The sequence below is a fragment of the Sceloporus undulatus genome, chromosome 2, assembly GCF_019175285.1.
Source record: "Sceloporus undulatus isolate JIND9_A2432 ecotype Alabama chromosome 2, SceUnd_v1.1, whole genome shotgun sequence".
Taxonomy (NCBI): domain Eukaryota; kingdom Metazoa; phylum Chordata; class Lepidosauria; order Squamata; family Phrynosomatidae; genus Sceloporus; species Sceloporus undulatus.
Window position 1 is genome coordinate 16,385,260 of NC_056523.1, and position 17,652 is coordinate 16,402,911.

Genomic DNA, 17,652 nt, shown 5'->3' on the forward strand with positions numbered 1-17,652 from the left:
GGGGGGGGGCAATCACTGTCCTCTTTCTGATTGGCTGAACTATTCCTCCAAACAGTTGGGGTTGGTTGGGCTTGCTCCATCCTGGCTCTCAGAGGGAGTCTTAGAAAGAGAGAGAGAGAGAGTTTTTTCTCCAGCCCAGGGTTGGTTGCTCTGCAGCCTCTCAGGCTGGAGCTGAAAGGGCCAAAGTCGCCGAAAAGGCACTGAAAAAGAGCCAGGCGTGAAAATCACACGGAAAGCTCTGAAAAGTCCCAGTTTTCGCGTGAAAGTCGCGAAATTGGCAACACTGCTTTCCACTGCCCCCTGGGAGAGTGTACCACCCAATTTGGGAATCACTAGCCTAGTCAATCGCAACTCATTCTAAGTTTCACTTTCCTTGTGTCCTACAATCTCGGGCTACCTATTAATCTTCTTCCTTGGTGATTGGTCCTTCCTTTCATTCTTTATACATACATACTTTATTATATTCACTTTCTCGTTGAGTTTCATGTACAGCCACACAGACTTTTTTTCAGCTTCAGTTCTTCAGAGAATGGCTTTCTCTCAGTCCCACCACCATTACAAACACATTTGGTGAGGATATAGTTAGTGGCATCACTAGGGGTTGCGATGGTGCAGCCCCAACCGGGTAACACCTTAGAAGGGGGCATGACACAGTCGATCCCTCCCTGCGTGCACTGACACTGCACATGCTCCCCCCACATGCCATCCTTACACACCGTCCTCACACGTTTCCCCACTCTGTCCATGTTTTCCCCCTGCATGCATACACTGTCCCCACACGCACTCCCCCGTGCCATCCCATCCTTTTCCCCATCAGGAAAAGGCCAAGGCAGCAAAGGGGAGGGAGCACATGCCAGCCCCAGAATCCCTGCCCCACTGGAAGCCCCACCCCCTGGACCGGGTGACACTTGGTGCAGGGACACTACTGGGCATAGTAGCATCTTCTCCATGATTGCTACTAAGCTGTGGAACTCCTTTCCACAAGAGGTCCAGTTGGCCCCCTCCCTGCTATCTTTCTGCCTGCAGGTGAAAATATTTCTATTCAAACAGGCCTTTGAGATTTGAATTATGTAACAATTTAATGGTGGTGCAGTGGCAGCCACTCACTCACAAACGATAAGGTTGCAAGTTCAATACCAGCAAAAAGGGCTCAAGCTCGACTCAGGCTTGCATCCTTCTGAGGTCGCTAAAATGAGTATCCAGCTTGTTGGAGACAATTAGCTTACACTTTGTAAACCGCTTAAGTGCACTGATATGCAGTATAGAAATGTACTTGCCATTGCTATTGCTATTAATCTGTGTGAAGTGGTATGTGGTGTTTTTAAATCACTTATTGATGATTATGTATGTGTTTAAATAGTCTACTTGAACCATGTTTTCAATAACACTACTGAAGTTCTGCAAAAGAAAATTTTTTAACTTAATCTTGTTTTGCACTGTATTTTTACTGATGTAATTCCACCTTGATCCGCAGGGAGAGGCGGGAAATATACATAAACTATTTATATTATATAATGTAAATAAACTATTTATATTATTTATTATTTTATTATTAAAGTACCATAAATTGCCTTGGATCCCATCCTAGGAGAAAAGTGGGATATAGACTGAATAAATAAATGTACATAAGAACAAGAACTCTGAACAGGAAATAATTTCCAGATCTTTATATTATGATTACATAACTTTAAATCAGAGAAATAATGTTCAAGATCAAGCATCAACAAAAATATCTTTAAAGATGAAAAGTTAATCTACATTGTGAAGGTGAAGGCTTTCGTGGCCGGCATCCACAGTTTTTTGTGTTTGGTTTTTTTGGGCTGGTGGCCATGTTCTGTAAGAGTTTATTCCTGACGTTTTGCCAGCATCTGTGGCTGGCATCATGCTACAAGGGACAAGGACATGCCTTTGATTTACTCAAAGAGCCTCTACTGTATATGAAACAAAATAATCAGGAAGCCACAGGAATAATTGTAGCAACTTCGAGCCAGATTTGGTTGAAATGTTGTTAAATAACCATGCTCTTTACACAAAAACATCATCATCCATGTTATATTTTTGTGTAAACAAATCATAACCATTGTCCCAAAAGAGCAGCAAGATTAGGCTAATTTTCCCCTGTGCTGGTACACATTTTTAAAAAAAACAACAACAATAACATGCCATTAAAAGCATCATGAGAGGCAAAAATAAAAAAGCAGAAGTGGGGAACACTTTAACCTGTATAGTTTATCTTGTTAATAAACTAACATGCTTGGAGGACAGGGATTTTTTTTTTTTTTTAAAGAGTCGGTAACCAAAGGATCCCCGTAACCCTGTCTGCTCTTCTTTGCATTTTTGTAGATGGAAAATTTTAGGCTCTGTGATCAGGAAATTGAAGTTTTACCTGAAAAACACTATTTGGATTGGTCTTCAGGCAACTGCAAAGAAAGCCTTGGAGAGCCATTTGGTAGAACTGTGGGAGGGCTTTTTGTTCTTCTCAAGGATCAGCACTTCAGAGTTCCATAGTCAGATACATAAAAAAAGGGTCGGATTCCCTCACCAGAGAATGATAATGAATGAAAAGCAAAAATGAATTCTTTGGTATAGGCTTCAAAAAATTCCACACATCCCTTTTCATAATCCAAGGCCACATATATTTTAGAGGGTGGCGTTCTTAAATAGACAGAGGTTTTAAGAGGGATAGTAAAAACTGAGATTTCTGAATTGCCTGACCTTCCTACTGCCCAGATCCCTTCCTCTGGGCTTAAGGCAATATTTCCCTTCCTTCTGACAGTCTCTCTTGAGATCCCAACAGCCCATTTAGCTTTGTACATCTCTGCTTCCCAACAATGTCTTCCAGAAGTGAATCTCTCATGGCCCAATACAAATAACTCCTGGTCAAATCTCTCTGGATTGTCAGGCACCTGCTGAGCGCTCTCTAATATTCTCACATTCTTCAGGTTCTGAGATAGAAGAAACCTGGGATGTGCTGTCTCTCGGTCCAGAGTCACATTCACTACAAGGAAGAAACAAGGAAAGCTATTTTAAAAAGCCATGCGTGGTCAGACCAAGGCTCTCTCTAGTCCAGCATTCTGTTCCAATGGTGGAAAGTCTATGGAAAATCCAGAAGCAGGCTAGGGAAGCAATTGCACTTTCCCACTTATGTTTCCCAGCAAATGATTTGCAACAGAATGCTTCCTTCAGCACTGGATAGAATGTATATCCATCATGACGAGCAGCTATTGATAGCTTTATCCTTCAAGATTTTTTAAAATGTATTTTTAAACACTCTGTAATGTCCAGTTTCTCCACAATAAGGGAGGTGATTTTCCAATATCTGTGAAGGCTCCAGATGTGACCTTTATCTCTACCGAATAGCCTACCAACTGTGGCCTTCCTCCTAAGTGAGTTGCCCAACTGTAGCTTTTCCTCCTAAGCAGGTTGATGTTGGTTCCCCCCCCCCCTTTCTGTACCTTTTTCAGTGTCTCTGAAATTGCAATACTTCCTTTTTGCAGGCAAATAAAGACTTTTTTTCATTTGATAAGTCACTGTCTCACCTAAACAATGTGCTGGATCCTGCTGATTATTGTGTTGGTTTTTTGATGGGGGGGGGAGGTTGTCTAAGGATGTTTTACACACACATTCAGGCCCCCGATTTAAAAAAATGGTTACCTTTTAAATTCTTCACAACCCTTGCAAAAGATCTTTTACATAATGTGCCAAAAGTACAGACCCAATGGTTTTTGTTTTTTTAGCTTAAGATACTAAACTTGTAACAATTGTGGGCAGACAAGCTTCAAAAGCAAAGCACATTCCTTTGAGCTAACATACAAGGCAAACAAGATCAAGAAAGAGGTGGGAAGCCGAGGCCACTGTTAATTGCAACAGATTTCATTTTTTTCTAAAAGGTAAACTAAAGTTCAAGAGGTTTTCTCTTCTGAGCATGCTTAATGAAGGCTCATGAATATTATAACACACCCCTATGAATATATAATGACTAATTTACATGAACATGCATTGTATATTGTATATGAAGTAGGGGTTGGAAAATACACATGTAAGGGGAGTTTCTAAAAGTTTATACATCATCCAATGAAAATTGAGATAAAATATTGTAATAGAAAATGGCTTATAAATACTGTGTAAAACTTGGGGCGGGTGTGACCCCTTCTTGCAAGTTTGTAATTAATAAATTGGAAATTGCTGCTTCACTTGTTTTGTCCTGATTAATTTGATTTGGTACTTAGAAAACTATATCTCGCAGTCAATGGTTGCACTCTCTAGCTCACATTCTACTAGCTCATCTGGAAAGATACCATGGGGAACCTTGTCAAAAGCCGGTGTGCTACATTCATCTGCCAAGCTTGTGACAAATTAGTAGTTGCATAATAAACAGACATTTTAAGAGTTGGGAGGGGGGTTAAAACACACACACACACAAACCTGGGTTGTGTTTTGTTTTATTTTGCATTAACATTTTATTTTCAAAAACTGAATCCTGCTTATTATACTAATACTGTGAAACATTACTTTATGTATTAGGAAGCTTGATCAACCATGTTTTAATGCTTTCTGACAATAAAATCCCAAAGTTATCAGGCTTGGATATGATTTACATCTTTGAATAAAACTTGGAGAATTATATACTCAAGTTGGTAGTCTATATATAGGAGTACAGGACTACACTAATATAGGACTAAATCAAAAAAATTAAGCAGCAAAATGCAGTTCAAAAGTGCTCTTTCAAAACAAGTTCTTATTTCAGAGACTTACCTCTCTTTGGAGCTTGATTGGGAGACTCTGTTATGAGGAGAGGAAGGTGATAATTCAATAATCAGATCATCTTTCAGAGAACTAGAACACCTCCCCAACTATCACATGAAGATAAATATTGAATTGCCAGATAGTTACCTGTCTTTGGGGCTTGACTGAGAGAAACTGTTACAAGGAGAGAAAAGTGACAAATTGATTATTCAATCAGTTTTCCCAGATAAGGGCCTTCATTTGGAACTTCCCCACTAGCGCCACTGGAGTGTAGGGGGTGCGGACCTCACTGAGTGACACCCAGAAGGGGGGTGACACCCGGTTGGGCCCCCTTCCCCCTTCGGGGCAGGAGGAGCACACATGCGCTTTTCCAGGCTGCTCCATCCAGGGCTTCCTCTCCAGGGAGAAAGCCCATAATGGAGGAGCAGCAGTGTGTTGCAGCCACTGCCCCCCCCACCCGCCAGCTGTCTTCTGAGTCCAATGTGGACTCAGAAGGCATGAAGGGAGAAAAAGGCTGCCCTCTGACTCCACAGAGGGACATGGGGAAGGGAAGGAGGATGCCTTCCCAGTCCTCCATGGGCTCGGAAGGCTTGGGCGGGAGTCTGCCCTTTTGGTCCCATCTCCATAAACCTGCCCTCCACACAGGCTGACCCCCCAGGCTGGGAACACCACTGCCACAGATTACCAGATTATCAACCTCTGTGTTATTAATAGCTGTTGGGAAACCCATTCAGACCTCTGCAAACTCTCTACTGACTTAGGCTTCAGACATGGTAGCAAGTGGTCTCCTTGCTAAAGGCAGAAGGAAAAAGAAAAAAGGAGCTAGATCATTTGCTTCGCTTCACTCAAGAGCTCCTAAAAGTAATATGTCAACTGTATTTCTCAAGTGGGTGTTCCCGAGCACGTGATGCTTATAATCAGGGGGTCGGCCAAACCTCCGGCCCCGCGGGCCGGTATATGCAGGCCCGCAGAGGCCTTTGGACCAGCCCTTGGCTTCAGCTGCCGCCGCCGCCACCACCACCGCGGATTGTGGCTTTTTTGCCTCTCCGGCGCCGACATTTTTTAGCCCAAAATGGCGGTGTGAGGCGTGTGAGACTTTTGCTGCCATTTTGGGCTAATAAAAATAATGCGGTGCCCAGAGGCGAAGACTCGCGCGACCACAGAAAAGGGTTGCGTGAGGAGATCGGCCTCCGGAGGCCGCTGCGGCTGCCGGAGCCCTCGAACAGCCCTCCTGGAGGACCCTACGCGATGGCATTGGGCCTCTCAGAAGCCCGCTGCCGCGCCCTTGAGCCCTCCTGGAGGGCGCAGCGACGGCAACGGGAGCCTCCCGGAGGCTCCCTGCCGCACCGGGGCCCTCCTGGAGGACCCCAGCCATGGCACCGGGCCTCCCAGAGGCCCGTTGCCATCGCTAGCACCCTCCAGGAGGGCCCGGCGGCGGGCAGGGGGCCTCTGGGAGGCCTGTTTTCACGCTGCGCCCTCCAGGGAGGGGCCCGGTGGGTGCGGGGCCAGGGGGCCTCTGGGAGGCCCGTTGCGTTGCTGCGCCCCCAGGGAGGGCCCCGGCGGGCAAGCAGGGGGCCTCTGGGGGAGGGCCCCGTTTTTGCGTGGTGCCACACCTCCAGGAGGGCCTGGAGGGACAGGGGGCCTCTGGGAGGGCCGGCTGCTTTTGCTGGGGCCCTCCAAGGGGGCCCCGGCGGGGGCAGGGGCTTCTGGGAGCCTGTTGCCGTCACTGGTGCCTTCCAAGGGGGCTCCAGCGGCGGGCAGGGGGCCTCTGGGAGGCCGGTTGCCTTCGCTGGGGCCCTCCAAGGGGGGCCCCGGCAACGGCAAAAGGGCCTCCCAGAGGGCCCGCTGCTGCCACTGGAAGCCCTCTTGGAGGGCCCCCCCGCGATGGAGGGCCCCAGTGACGGCAAAGAGGAGGAGGCCTCCAGTGGCTGGCGGGCCCCCACCAGCTTTTTTGCCTGGCCCCGGAGGGTGGAAGCTCCAACCCCCGGCTTCGGCCCCCCCCCCAGTCCGCCTGAGGGACAGCAACCCGGCCCCCGGCTCAAAAAGGTTGCCTACCTCTGTTTATAATCCTTTGGATTGATAAAGTGCTCCTTTATGAGCAATCCCACAAGAACCGCCCCTCAAGACAAGCAGGAGTACCCCTTTATTGCAATGGGCCATGATCGCTTCCAGGACTTTTAGAAAATTACCTGTATTGACAGTTTTCTCCAAATGGTTATGCTCAAAGTTTGCTCCAGATTTTCTATTGTACAAGAGGTGCGGGGTGGGGGGAGGGGAAAGGAGGGAAAATACTACAGATTTAATGGACAAAGCGAAACAAAAAACCCTCAAACCTTCACATATACAAAACCCGTCACATAAATTCAGACTATTCTGTTTGCAATCATGTTTTATTGTTTAAGTATGGAGTCTGTGACAAGATATTGAAAAGACCCAGGGCCCAACTGCACAGTTCCATAAAGCAAGAAATAAAAATAAAAATGGATATAAGCTGAATATGATTATTTAGATCATTTCCAGTAAGCATTCAGCACTGAAACTTGAGTCAGTGCCAAGGGAAGCAAAAGTAAAGGGATCCTTGGAAGCAGAAAAGAGAAGCACCTTTCACTTGTACTTGGTGCACTTGCAAAGAATTTTACTAACTGAGAAAGGGATGACAGTGTTTCAGGGTGGCCCTGGTGGCACAGTGGTTAAATGCTTGTACTGCAGCCACTTACTCAACCATAAGGTTGTGAGTTCAATACCAGCAAAAAGGGCTCAAGCTCAACTCAGGCTTGCATCCTTCTGAGGTCGCTAAAATGAGTAAGCTAAAATGGGGGTAATTAGCTTACACTTTGTAAAACTCTTAAGGAGTGCTTAAGTGCACTGATAAGTGGTATAGAAATGTACTTGCCATTGCTATTGCAAATTCTCAAGTGAAATTCAGTCTGAGAGAACAAATAGCAGAGAAACCAAGGCCTCACTTGCACTGCAGGAATATTGCAGTTTGACACAATGCTATGGAATTCTGTGAATTTTGTAAGATATTTAGCCTTAATCAGAGCAGTCTTGTGCCACACCAAAATACAATTCCCAGAGTTCTATAGGATGCAGCTTTCTTTCACTTTCTAAAAAAAAAAAAAGCCACTCAAGGGGCAATGATTTCTCATAATTTCTCTTCAAATATTTTGTGGAACCCTGATGTCAATATCCATCTAAAAATTGCCACTAGCCTGGAGACAGAGCACTGTTGAAGATCTGTATCTGTTCACTTCCCTACATTATCCAATTTTCTGCTTCCTCACCCAGAGTAGTAGACTTGCAAGTTGTGCATGCAGGATAGTGTCATGTTTGCAACAGTAATCCATGTCTCTGAATTCTGGCTAGCTGACATTTAAGGTTTTGTTTCCATAAAAAAAGAGCACAATAAACCATCCTGAGAAATCTTATTGGATTTTACCACTGTGGTGCTTTCTTGTTCCAGTCAATTTACTATGGTTTTAAAACAGATGAACCATTAAAAAAACCCTCTGACCTCTAGATAAACCTAAATGCATCAACTTCTGACAACACACACATGGTTAACACATGAGATGGTGGTCTGAACCTGATGTTGGAGAGAGGCAGACACAGTTCTTGTGGGGTGCTTGACACATGGAGAATCAAAACTTTATTGCCTCTCTTTTACTGGCTTTATTCCTGTGTAACACCCAAGCATGGGATGCACTCTCTATTTTCAACTACATCACCATTTTTATAGCTGCATCCGCTCTGCAGAAATAACTACCATGGCTCATTGCTATGGGGTTCTGAGATTTGTAGTTCTGTGAGACACTTAGTCTTCTCTGTTACAGAGCTCTGTTGTCACAACAAAATACAAATCCCAGGGTTCCACAGGATGGAGCCATCACAGTTAAAGTGGTGTCAAACTGCATTATTTCTGCAGTGTGGATCCAGTCTATGCAACCCCCAACAAGCAAAATATAGATGCTGTCATTCTATGGACTTTATTGCACCGCCTCCAGTGCCTGACTTACCTCTTCTGAATTTGAGCCAAATTCGGAAGTTAGGCTGATTTTATTGCATGGCCATTTCCCTCAAACCAGCTTCCTGTTGCCTCCAGTATTGAATTTGGGCCCCATAAGTTGCTTCTGTGGCCATTTTTTCCAAATCGGAAGCCAAATTCAGAAGAGGTAAGTCTTTCAGAAGAGGTGAGCCAAATTCGGAAGTGCGACAAACTCCTAAAACTGAACATTTCCCTTCCCCTGCATACTTTTTCACCATCTTTGCCTGATGAAGCAGCCTTTGAAAGCTAGCATGTTATACCCCCCCAAAATCATTGAAACTATTCATTTAAGTTTTGCAGATTATTTGATAAATTATGCTGCTACTAGTACCTTTATACAACTCTGTGACCTTTTGTAAAGCAGAGGTTTTCTGAGAGGTTATTGTGAGTCTCTCTTCCAAGTTTCCACAAACATCCACCACATGCCCTACTAAGCTCTTCTCACATCTGGAAGGAAACATGGTCAAGTTTAAGGAAAATTAACAGAATCTCATTATCTGCAAACTTGTGGCACTAAATGGCAATATTGTGATCACACGATAAGAATAGCAGAGGAACAGGGTAGTGAAAGACATCATGTGATAATCTTTCCGTGACTGCGCCATAAGTATGGTTTAAGGATGGGAGCATTATCACACCCTGTATGATAATCTCCAAGGTCTCTGAAAATGCACTGCATCCTCTTCCTGCAATTTTCCTATAGTCTTGACATTAATGCAGACTAGAAAAAACAGGTTTTTCAGGGTATTACAATAAATGCCCAGAAAATTGGACACGCATGTGGTTTTGAGGTAAAATACTTTTATTTAACTAGTTTAATGTGAATTGCTTTGAGCCAGATTAGATTGGTATGCCTGAGATTAGAGTCAAGTATGATTCAGTCTAAATGGACCTCCATCAATTCATTGTCCCACTTCCAGGGGTGTTACTGGATCAACCCAGTAAAAGAGCCAATCCACAGCACTGAAGGAGCTATTGAATCTCACACACAGCAGCCATTGACAGGGGATGCTTCCGCAAACGGAATGAAGGGATCTTCTATCACTGAAGATGACCAGTCAGCTCAGTAACATCAGGGTTAACTCTTTGCTTGCTTTTAGATACTTCATTAAAACATGCAGTGTCACTGAATTCTAGTAAGGGCACAGCTATGAGAGGGGTTACTTAAAATTGAGTCTGAAGAAGCCATTTTCTATGGCATAATACATCCTGTATCTATCTGACTCTTTCTCAGACAGCTTTGTTAAAAAAAGCTAACACAGCAACCTTAAATTTTTGGAACTAAATAGCTGCCAGAAGCTTCAAAGGCAAGGCCTAAACAATACAAAATTTGCTAAGCTTGCTAGCTTCAAACTAGAAAGATAGGAGATGTCTGAGTTTTGGGATAGAATATAGGGTCAGCTTGACCAAGAGACTGCTTTGAGCCAGAAAGATAGAAAGGGAAACGTTTGATGGGCGACAATTGTAGAAATTGATGTGTTGGACCAAGTATAAAGCAAGGGAGTTGTGAATATAGGATTGAGACATCAGGAGGAAGATGTCACGTTGACCCAACAGTTGGCCAAAGTGTGGATCTGGGGTGCCGTTCCAAATACGTTTGAGCATGTTAAGCAGAAGTGTAATCTGTAATCAATACAAGAGGAGTTGAAACTGTAGCTTGTAACCAATCATAAATCCAGATTATGTATACATTATTATAACCACAAATTAACTGTATTAAAATATCAGCTTTGCAAGAACAATGGGTCTCTCTCTCTCTTTGAGGCACCCATATTCATACATAACTGGCTCTGGAAAATTAACTGCTTCCTCATCAAGAAAACTCGTTTCTTTTGCCTGTCTGTTGGGATTCTGAGATTGCCTTCCCAAAAAGAGCTGGGATAACACAGCCACACTGTATTGCAGTGGTTAAAAAACTCAAGCTATTTCTTACTGATGAGTGAATTTGCAAACTCAGCAAACCTGAATTATCCAGAGATTTGCTAATGGATTCAGTCAGTCTGGATTTAGATCCATATAAGGCAGCTTTTGATAATGCTGCTTTCTATGACAGAAAGAACTTGATTTCTAATGTCAGCTACAAATGTCATCAAACTGGAAGTATAAAAGGTTCTTATTTTCTCCCCCCCCCCCAAATGTGTCAGGTGTTAAGGATGGCAGATAGTTATGGGATAGTACCAGGGCAACACAAGACAATAAAGTGAAAGGGGCACAGCACAGAGAGCTGGACTTAACATCTTAAAACTCAGCTGGCATTTCTGGGGGTCTCACTATCCAGAGCTGGCAGAAACTTTCTCTATGCTTTTGCACAATTAAAAAATGGCAAGACTGGGAAAGACTTTTATGTTTTCAATGAGACTAGAGACAGAGTGCAGGTGAAAAAGAAAGATCAGAGTTAAAAACAGAAGGACATCAATTATAGAAAGAGAAACATATAAGCCATGAAAATTACTAAAGCAAACTTTCCAAGCATACTCCAATAGGACTGAATCTCTCCCACTGAAACAGCAAGGGAGACTGAAATTGCAGTACAGAAGGAACCACATCCATACCTGACCAAAGAATTTCTGATGTCCTAAAAGAGAACAAGAGAGAAATGAGTCACTCACTGAATAAACAATGTACTGAATAAACATTGGACTTTATCACATGTAGACAACTGGAAATATAAACAGGGAAATCTCACGACGTTGCAATGAAAATCACATGATGCTGCAATTAAACAGCCATTATCTCAGGAATATCCTATGAATATCACACAACTGCAGTAAAGCTTTTCATACGACATCATATTGAAAAGCAATTAAAGTGCCATTAACCCGTGAATAATCAGGCAATAAACAGCAACTAATCATTCACAGGAAAATTGCCAAAATGCTTTCTTGTTGTCTGGTTATTCCCTGGTTATTCCCGGGATAATCGCTCTTTTATCGTGCTGCGTCTGAAAATCTTAATTGCGATTTAATAGTAATTGCTTGATTTTCATGGGATGAACCCTGTTTAAACTTCCAATTTTCCTCTGTGTAATAAAGTCCAATGTTTTGTTCTCATTTTAGTGGGAAATCACTTTGTCAAAGGGAAAAATTTCTCCAAGGATTTATTTAATCCTGGAGACCTGGACAGAATCTCTGTGTTAAATCTCACCTGCAGGAATTCACAGGCTGGCTGCAGACACTTCTCTTCCATCTCTGTGATCAGCAGACCAAGTTGGGAAATCTCTTCAGAGAGTTTGGTGAGGGTTTTTTCTTGCCGTTTTCCCATCTCTTTCTCCAGATCTTCCAGCTGAGCTAAGCAAAGATGCTGCTTCTCCTCAAGAAACCTCTGCATTCTCTCAAAGAGAGATTTGATCTTCATCTTCTCCAGTTCTAACTGTGTCTGAGGAAAAATACATCCAAATTAAAGGAGGGGCAGAGGTAAATGTGAGGTTCAGTCTAGGAAACAATAACAAATTTATTTTGTGTCTCCTGGTCCTTCTAAAACAGTGAATGACAACTCTAAGAGGTTAGGGGGCTGCCTTAGACCCCCGTGAGACCTTTGAGAGCCTCACTGCCCACTCCCATAATTTTTATTTGCCACAAAATGCCTTCTGGTGAATGGGGGCATTTTTTTGGATGTTCTTATGCCACCTCTTGGGCATTTTATGCTCAGAAAATTCCTTTTTTAGCAACAGGAAGTTAGCAGAAGTCACTTTTTGTGTTTTTTAAAAAGGCCTCTCATTGGTCTAAATTGGCCAGGGAACCAAAATCTGTTGAAAATGCCCTTCGCACCAATTAGACGGCATTGAATATTTTTTCCAGTTTTTTTGACACTTGGTGACACTTGCATACATTTTGCCTACCCTGTATAATAATAATAATAATAATAATAATAATAATAATAATAATAAACAAGCAACATAATGTTCATACAGTTTCACAGTTATTACAAGCTAGATGTTGAGATTATTATACTATTTCCTACATTTTTGCTTTTTAAATGTTATTTTTTGTTGGAGCCAATGTTCTCTGTATTGACAGTGGGACCTCCTGATCTGCAGTCTCTAGATCATCGCATCCTATACTTAAAATGGTGGTGACATGAATGCACACACAATGAATTGTCCGTGTTCACGTTATCACTGTCATTTAATAATACAGAACACAATCATCAGTGGTTTTTTTCATCCACAAGGGATCCCAGAACCAAATCCCCAGGGATCTGGAGGGTCCACTGTACTCATTTTGATGACTAGATCGTTCTTATTTTTGTCTTTCAGCTGATTTGAGCTTTTTCTTTGGAAGGGAAAAGTAGGTTATAAATTTTAGGAGAAAACAAATAATCGTACTGTGCGCAGCAAAATATTTGTGCTCTCAATTTTTAACTTGCAGCACGGGACCATGGTAAAATATTTATATTCTCTCATACTGTGATCTTTGGAGTCATTAGTATGGTTTATGTTTTTGGGAAGGGAAGGAATATTTATGCCTGACATCCATTTCACTCTTTGAATTGTTAGAAGTTTTGTCCAAATTACAGTACCTTTGTTTCCCTTTTTTCTTTGTAAGGAAAACAACTCTGGAATGGATTTATCTCCAGAGAGAGGTAGAGAAAACTATTCTCCAAGCTTGGGGGGGGGGGGGGGGGGGCTAGTTTTGCAAAGAAAAATAAATACTGATGGCCTTTATAAGGATAAGGGCAAATAAAAGAGCCTGTTGAAGTCAAACAAGTTAAAGTTGGGGGAAGGGGAGCATTTAAATTGCACATAGCTAGAGTCTGGAAAATGTTATTCATGAGGAAGAAATATGCCTTCTCTAGTTCCTTAAAAGAGATAATGGGAGAAATATATTTTCTTCTGTACTTCCATAGAGGAACTGGAAAAGAATTCTACATGTGCTCAGAGGCTTTTACTATATTCTTAAAAGAAAATAGAAATAACGTACATAATGTGCATAATTTGTAGACAACATCTGAAAGCAGTCTCACTGACATAGGACTAGCCAATTGATGCTTCAGTTACCACTTTATTTAACGTTCAGAAAGGTCTGGGCATACAGTTAGGATGCTTTTCGTGTGCTATCTGGAGTATGTAAACCAACCTTCATCTTTAGAAAGCACCACCTGAAAACTTCAGACATAGAACAATCAACTTGCAAATCTAGGAAAAAAAATGTCCTCATTGATGGAGTGCATTTAATACAGAGCCTCACCATGTCAGACATAACAATTGTCTACCTGATAATCCTGCCTTCTCAGTTCCTGAAAATATTTCTGGTCCTTAAGCTCTTCTCTCTTTTCCCTTAGAGATTCCAGATGAATCTTGGTTTTTTCCTGGAAAGGGGGAGGGAAAGGGGTTAGGCTTTCTTGGGAGATCAGCCCATATGAATACAGTCAGTGATTTCCTTTGAAAACCATACCTAAATCTCATAGTAAGGTGGTATCAGGTGACTAACAAACACTCCTATGTTTTAGCTTGGGGGGAAAAATTCGGATTGACCTTTTCATCCTTTCTCTGTCTTGACTGCTCCAAGGTTTTTAAACACAGAATAATTCCATACCTGACTGAATCGCTGATAAAACATCCCTGAAACGTCCCTCAAACATGGAGGAAGTGCGCATGTCTGAACGCCTGGTGCGCTTCCTCAATCATCATGCAATTGTTGCTCTCTCTAGCATCCCTGAATCGTCTCAAGGGGAGCGGATTTCCTATGAACGGAAACTTTGCGCTTATAGAAAATCCGCTCCCCTTGAGATGATTCAGGGACACTAGAGGGAACGGCAATTGCATGACGATGGAGGAAGCACATCAGCCGTTCAGACATGTACGCTTCCTCCACGTTTGAGGGACGTTTCAGGGATGTTTGATCAGTGATTCAGCCAGGTATGGAAATCTTCAGAGGCTGGATGAACATCTGTCAGGAGTGCTTTGATTATGCATTCCTGCATGGTAGTGACCCTTGGATCTCCTCCAACTCTATGATTATAATAGGTTGTCCACAAGGGACAAAAGGCCCATGTTCTCCCCAGCCTCATGTCATCTATGTCTAAGCAACCCCACTGAATACATCTGGTGATGTATTCCATCACTATACAGGGCACATACTGCATTGGTTTTAAACATGTGAATGCACACATACATTACATTTGTTTCTATGTGTACACATAAACATACATGTTTATTTTTAAAAAAGGTCAAAGCTCTGCTGTAATATCAAGGAATAGTTAATAATAATAGTTCATGATGTCCTTATGCCCAAAGCAGGTTCTGTGTAGATTCACTCCAAAGCATAAGAGCATGCAAAGCTGTCATTTTGGTGTTGACTGTTATATCCCTTAAAGTCAGCTCTGATTTATGATGAATTCATCATAGGGTTGTATTAGATGAGTTTTTCTACTGCCTTCCTCTTATCCTGCGAAAGCTAGACTGGTCCACTGAATTTCCATGGTTAGGTAAGGATTCAAACTCTGGTCTCCTGGAGTCCTAATCCAACCCTCAAACCACTACAACAAACAAGCTCTAAAGTTCAATAACATCCAAAATCCACAAAACAATTGATTTTTAACACCTTTACCTGTTGTTGTTGTTGGGTGCAGTGACTAGAACTGTACACAGCATTTGAGGCATGACAGCACTATAGATTTGTGTTGATGTTCAAGTTGTTTCTGACTTAGGGTGACCCTGGGGTTTTCTTGGGAAGATTTGTTCAGAGGGGATTTATAAGTGCCATCCTCTGTGGCTGAGAGAGTGTGACCTGCCCAAGGTCACCCAGTGAGTTGTACATGGCTGAGCTGGTATTCAGGCATTATAATATTGAAAGCTTTGTTTTAGGTCTAAAATACACTGCAGAAATCATCCAGTTTGAGACCGCTTTAACTGCCGTGGCACATTGCCAGGGAATCCTGGGAACTGTAGTTTATTGTGGTACCAGAACTCTCTAACAGAGAAGGCTCAAGGTCTCCCGGAACTACAGTTCCCAGAATCTCCTAGCATTGAACCAGGGCAGTTAAAGCAATCTCAAACTGGATTAATCCTGCTGTATGTTTTGGACCTTCAATTCCTTTTCTAATTCTGCCCAACATGGAATAACAATTATTGTTGATGTTGTTTCATCTTCCTACAACAGCTACAGAACTGGCCAACATTTTCAATTGCACTATCTACCACAATCCCAAAATGCCTTTCTTAGGTCCAAAACACACTGTAGAAGTAACCCGGTTTGAGACCACTTTAACTGCCCGGGCTCAGTGCTAAGGAATTCTGGGAACATTAGTTTTGTGAGACATTGAGCCTTCGCTGTCAGACAGCTCTGGTGATGCCACAGCAAACTACAATTCCCAGGATTCCCAAGCACTGAGCCAGTGTGGTTAAAGTGATCTCGAAGTGGATTATTTCTGGAGTGTGTTTTGGACCTTAGTCAGTTACCAATGTTGTTGTGAAACTGAGATTTATTTATTATTGTTTTGTCCCAATCTGCATCCTTTTACACTTGCTTACATTCAGTCCCATTTGCCACTATGGATTCCAGTCTATTTCTGAAAACGTTCAGGTTTTTTGTGGGTTTTTCGGGCACTGCAGCCATGTTCTAGAAGAGTTTATTCCTGACGTTTCACCAGCATCTGTGGCTGGCATTTTCAGGGAATTCTCTGAAGATGCCAGCCACAGATGCCGGCAAAACATCAGGAATAAACTCTTCTAGAAAACGGCCACGTAGCCTAAAAACTATGGGTGCCAGCCGTGAAAGCCCTTGACTTCACATTCTGGAAAGAAATCCAGGTTATTTCCTTACCTTGCCAGTCACCTGAGTGCGATGGCCTACCTTATACTCTTGGAAAGCCTCTTCCAGGGGAAGCACCATGTGCCTTCGGTGCTTGGCCCTGTCGCACACCACACAGATGGGGGTTTCGTCCTCTCTGCAGAAGAGTTTCAGGGGATCCTGGTGAATCTTGCATGCATCCCTCTTCCCTTCTCTTTCGCTTTCTCTCTTTTTTCCCTCCTGGAGTTTCTTGACAAGTTCTGCAATGTTTGCCAGTTGCCTGTTTGGCTTGAAGGCCTTTTGCTGGATTGTTTCTCTGCACTGAGGGCAAGAAACCTCCTCCTGAGATGCCCCCCAGCACTGGGTGAGGCAGGCCTGGCAGAAATTGTGCCCACAGTCTATGGCCACTGGGTCTGTGAAGAAGTCCAGGCAGAGAGGACAAGTGGTTTCTTCACAGAGACCCTTGACTGGACTTTCTCCGGCCATGGCTGCCTTTCTCTGGGGGATGAGAAAGCCTGCCAAGTGCTTCTCTTTAGTTTGGAAGAAACGCCTCTGAAACTGATGAGGAGGAGCCTCTCTGCTGGAAAGTCAAGAGTAAAATCTGGAAGAATTGCATACCTACTCATGCTGGGGAACTAGTGCTTTTTCTTAATACTTTTTACTGGGTTTTTCCCCCCTAACATACTAAAGTTAGCATAAAGTCACCCATCTTTCACAAACAGTAACAATACAGCAAACCAAACCAGACATTCCCAGACAAAACAAATGTTGATATCACATGCCGTTTCATTCACTTAACTTCTGTTCTTACAATACTTGGTTTTGGGAGGGAAAACAAACTGAATCTTTTTTTAGAAAAGTTACACCTATGTTTTTCTTATGCTACTGTACTAACTAAATTTCTTATTCTTCTGCCTCCCTCTTCTTCTTTTATTTTACTCTTGAAAGAACATAATTGAGAAATCGCCTCATTTCTTCTTTGGAACGAGTGGGGGTTTTTTGTCTTTGTTTTGTTTTAAATTGATTGGAAAAGAGTAAGGTTCAATCCCTGTCTAATATGGAGATCTTACAGAACAAAAAGTTACAGAAAAATTGGAAAGCACATATAGTGTGTCTGCGCCATGTGCAGGC

The 17,652-nt window shown here is 42.8% G+C and overlaps 1 protein-coding gene across 3 annotated transcripts; it reads right to left on the minus strand.

Annotated features, from left to right (window-relative positions):
• Positions 1 to 1,652: 1,652 nt before the first annotated feature.
• LOC121922418 (zinc finger protein RFP-like) lies at positions 1,653 to 17,034 on the minus strand. Of its 3 annotated transcripts, XM_042451848.1 has the most exons (9): positions 16,585 to 17,034; positions 14,003 to 14,098; positions 11,936 to 12,166; positions 11,344 to 11,366; positions 9,123 to 9,238; positions 6,936 to 6,988; positions 4,894 to 4,920; positions 4,756 to 4,782; positions 2,861 to 2,998 (listed from the first exon to the last, which is right to left on the minus strand). In XM_042451848.1, the coding sequence occupies exons 1-9, from the start codon at positions 17,005 to 17,007 to the stop codon at positions 2,996 to 2,998; spliced, it is 999 nt and encodes a 332-aa protein (XP_042307782.1). In that variant the 5' UTR covers positions 17,008 to 17,034; the 3' UTR covers positions 2,861 to 2,995. The 3 variants fall into 3 exon arrangements, with proteins under 3 accessions (XP_042307780.1, XP_042307781.1, XP_042307782.1); XM_042451846.1 differs by lacking the exon at positions 6,936 to 6,988 and having other exon boundaries at positions 1,653 to 2,998; XM_042451847.1 differs by lacking the exons at positions 6,936 to 6,988; positions 14,003 to 14,098 and having other exon boundaries at positions 1,653 to 2,998.
• Positions 17,035 to 17,652: the final 618 nt, after the last annotated feature.

What these genes read in the sequence shown, in the direction of transcription:
- LOC121922418 (XM_042451846.1), bottom strand. Translation starts at nt 17,007, where the DNA reads ATGGCCGGAGAAAGTCCAGTCAAGGGTCTCTGTGAAGAAACCACTTGT. An exon ending in TGAGAAGGCAGGATTATCAG is followed by an intron (nt 12,167 to 14,002) that starts GTAGACAATTGT and finishes ATTTTTCCTCAG; the next exon opens with ACACAGTTAGAACTGGAGAA. An exon ending in CAGTCAAGCCCCAAAGACAG is followed by an intron (nt 4,783 to 4,893) that starts GTAACTATCTGG and finishes TCCTCATAACAG; the next exon opens with AGTCTCCCAATCAAGCTCCA.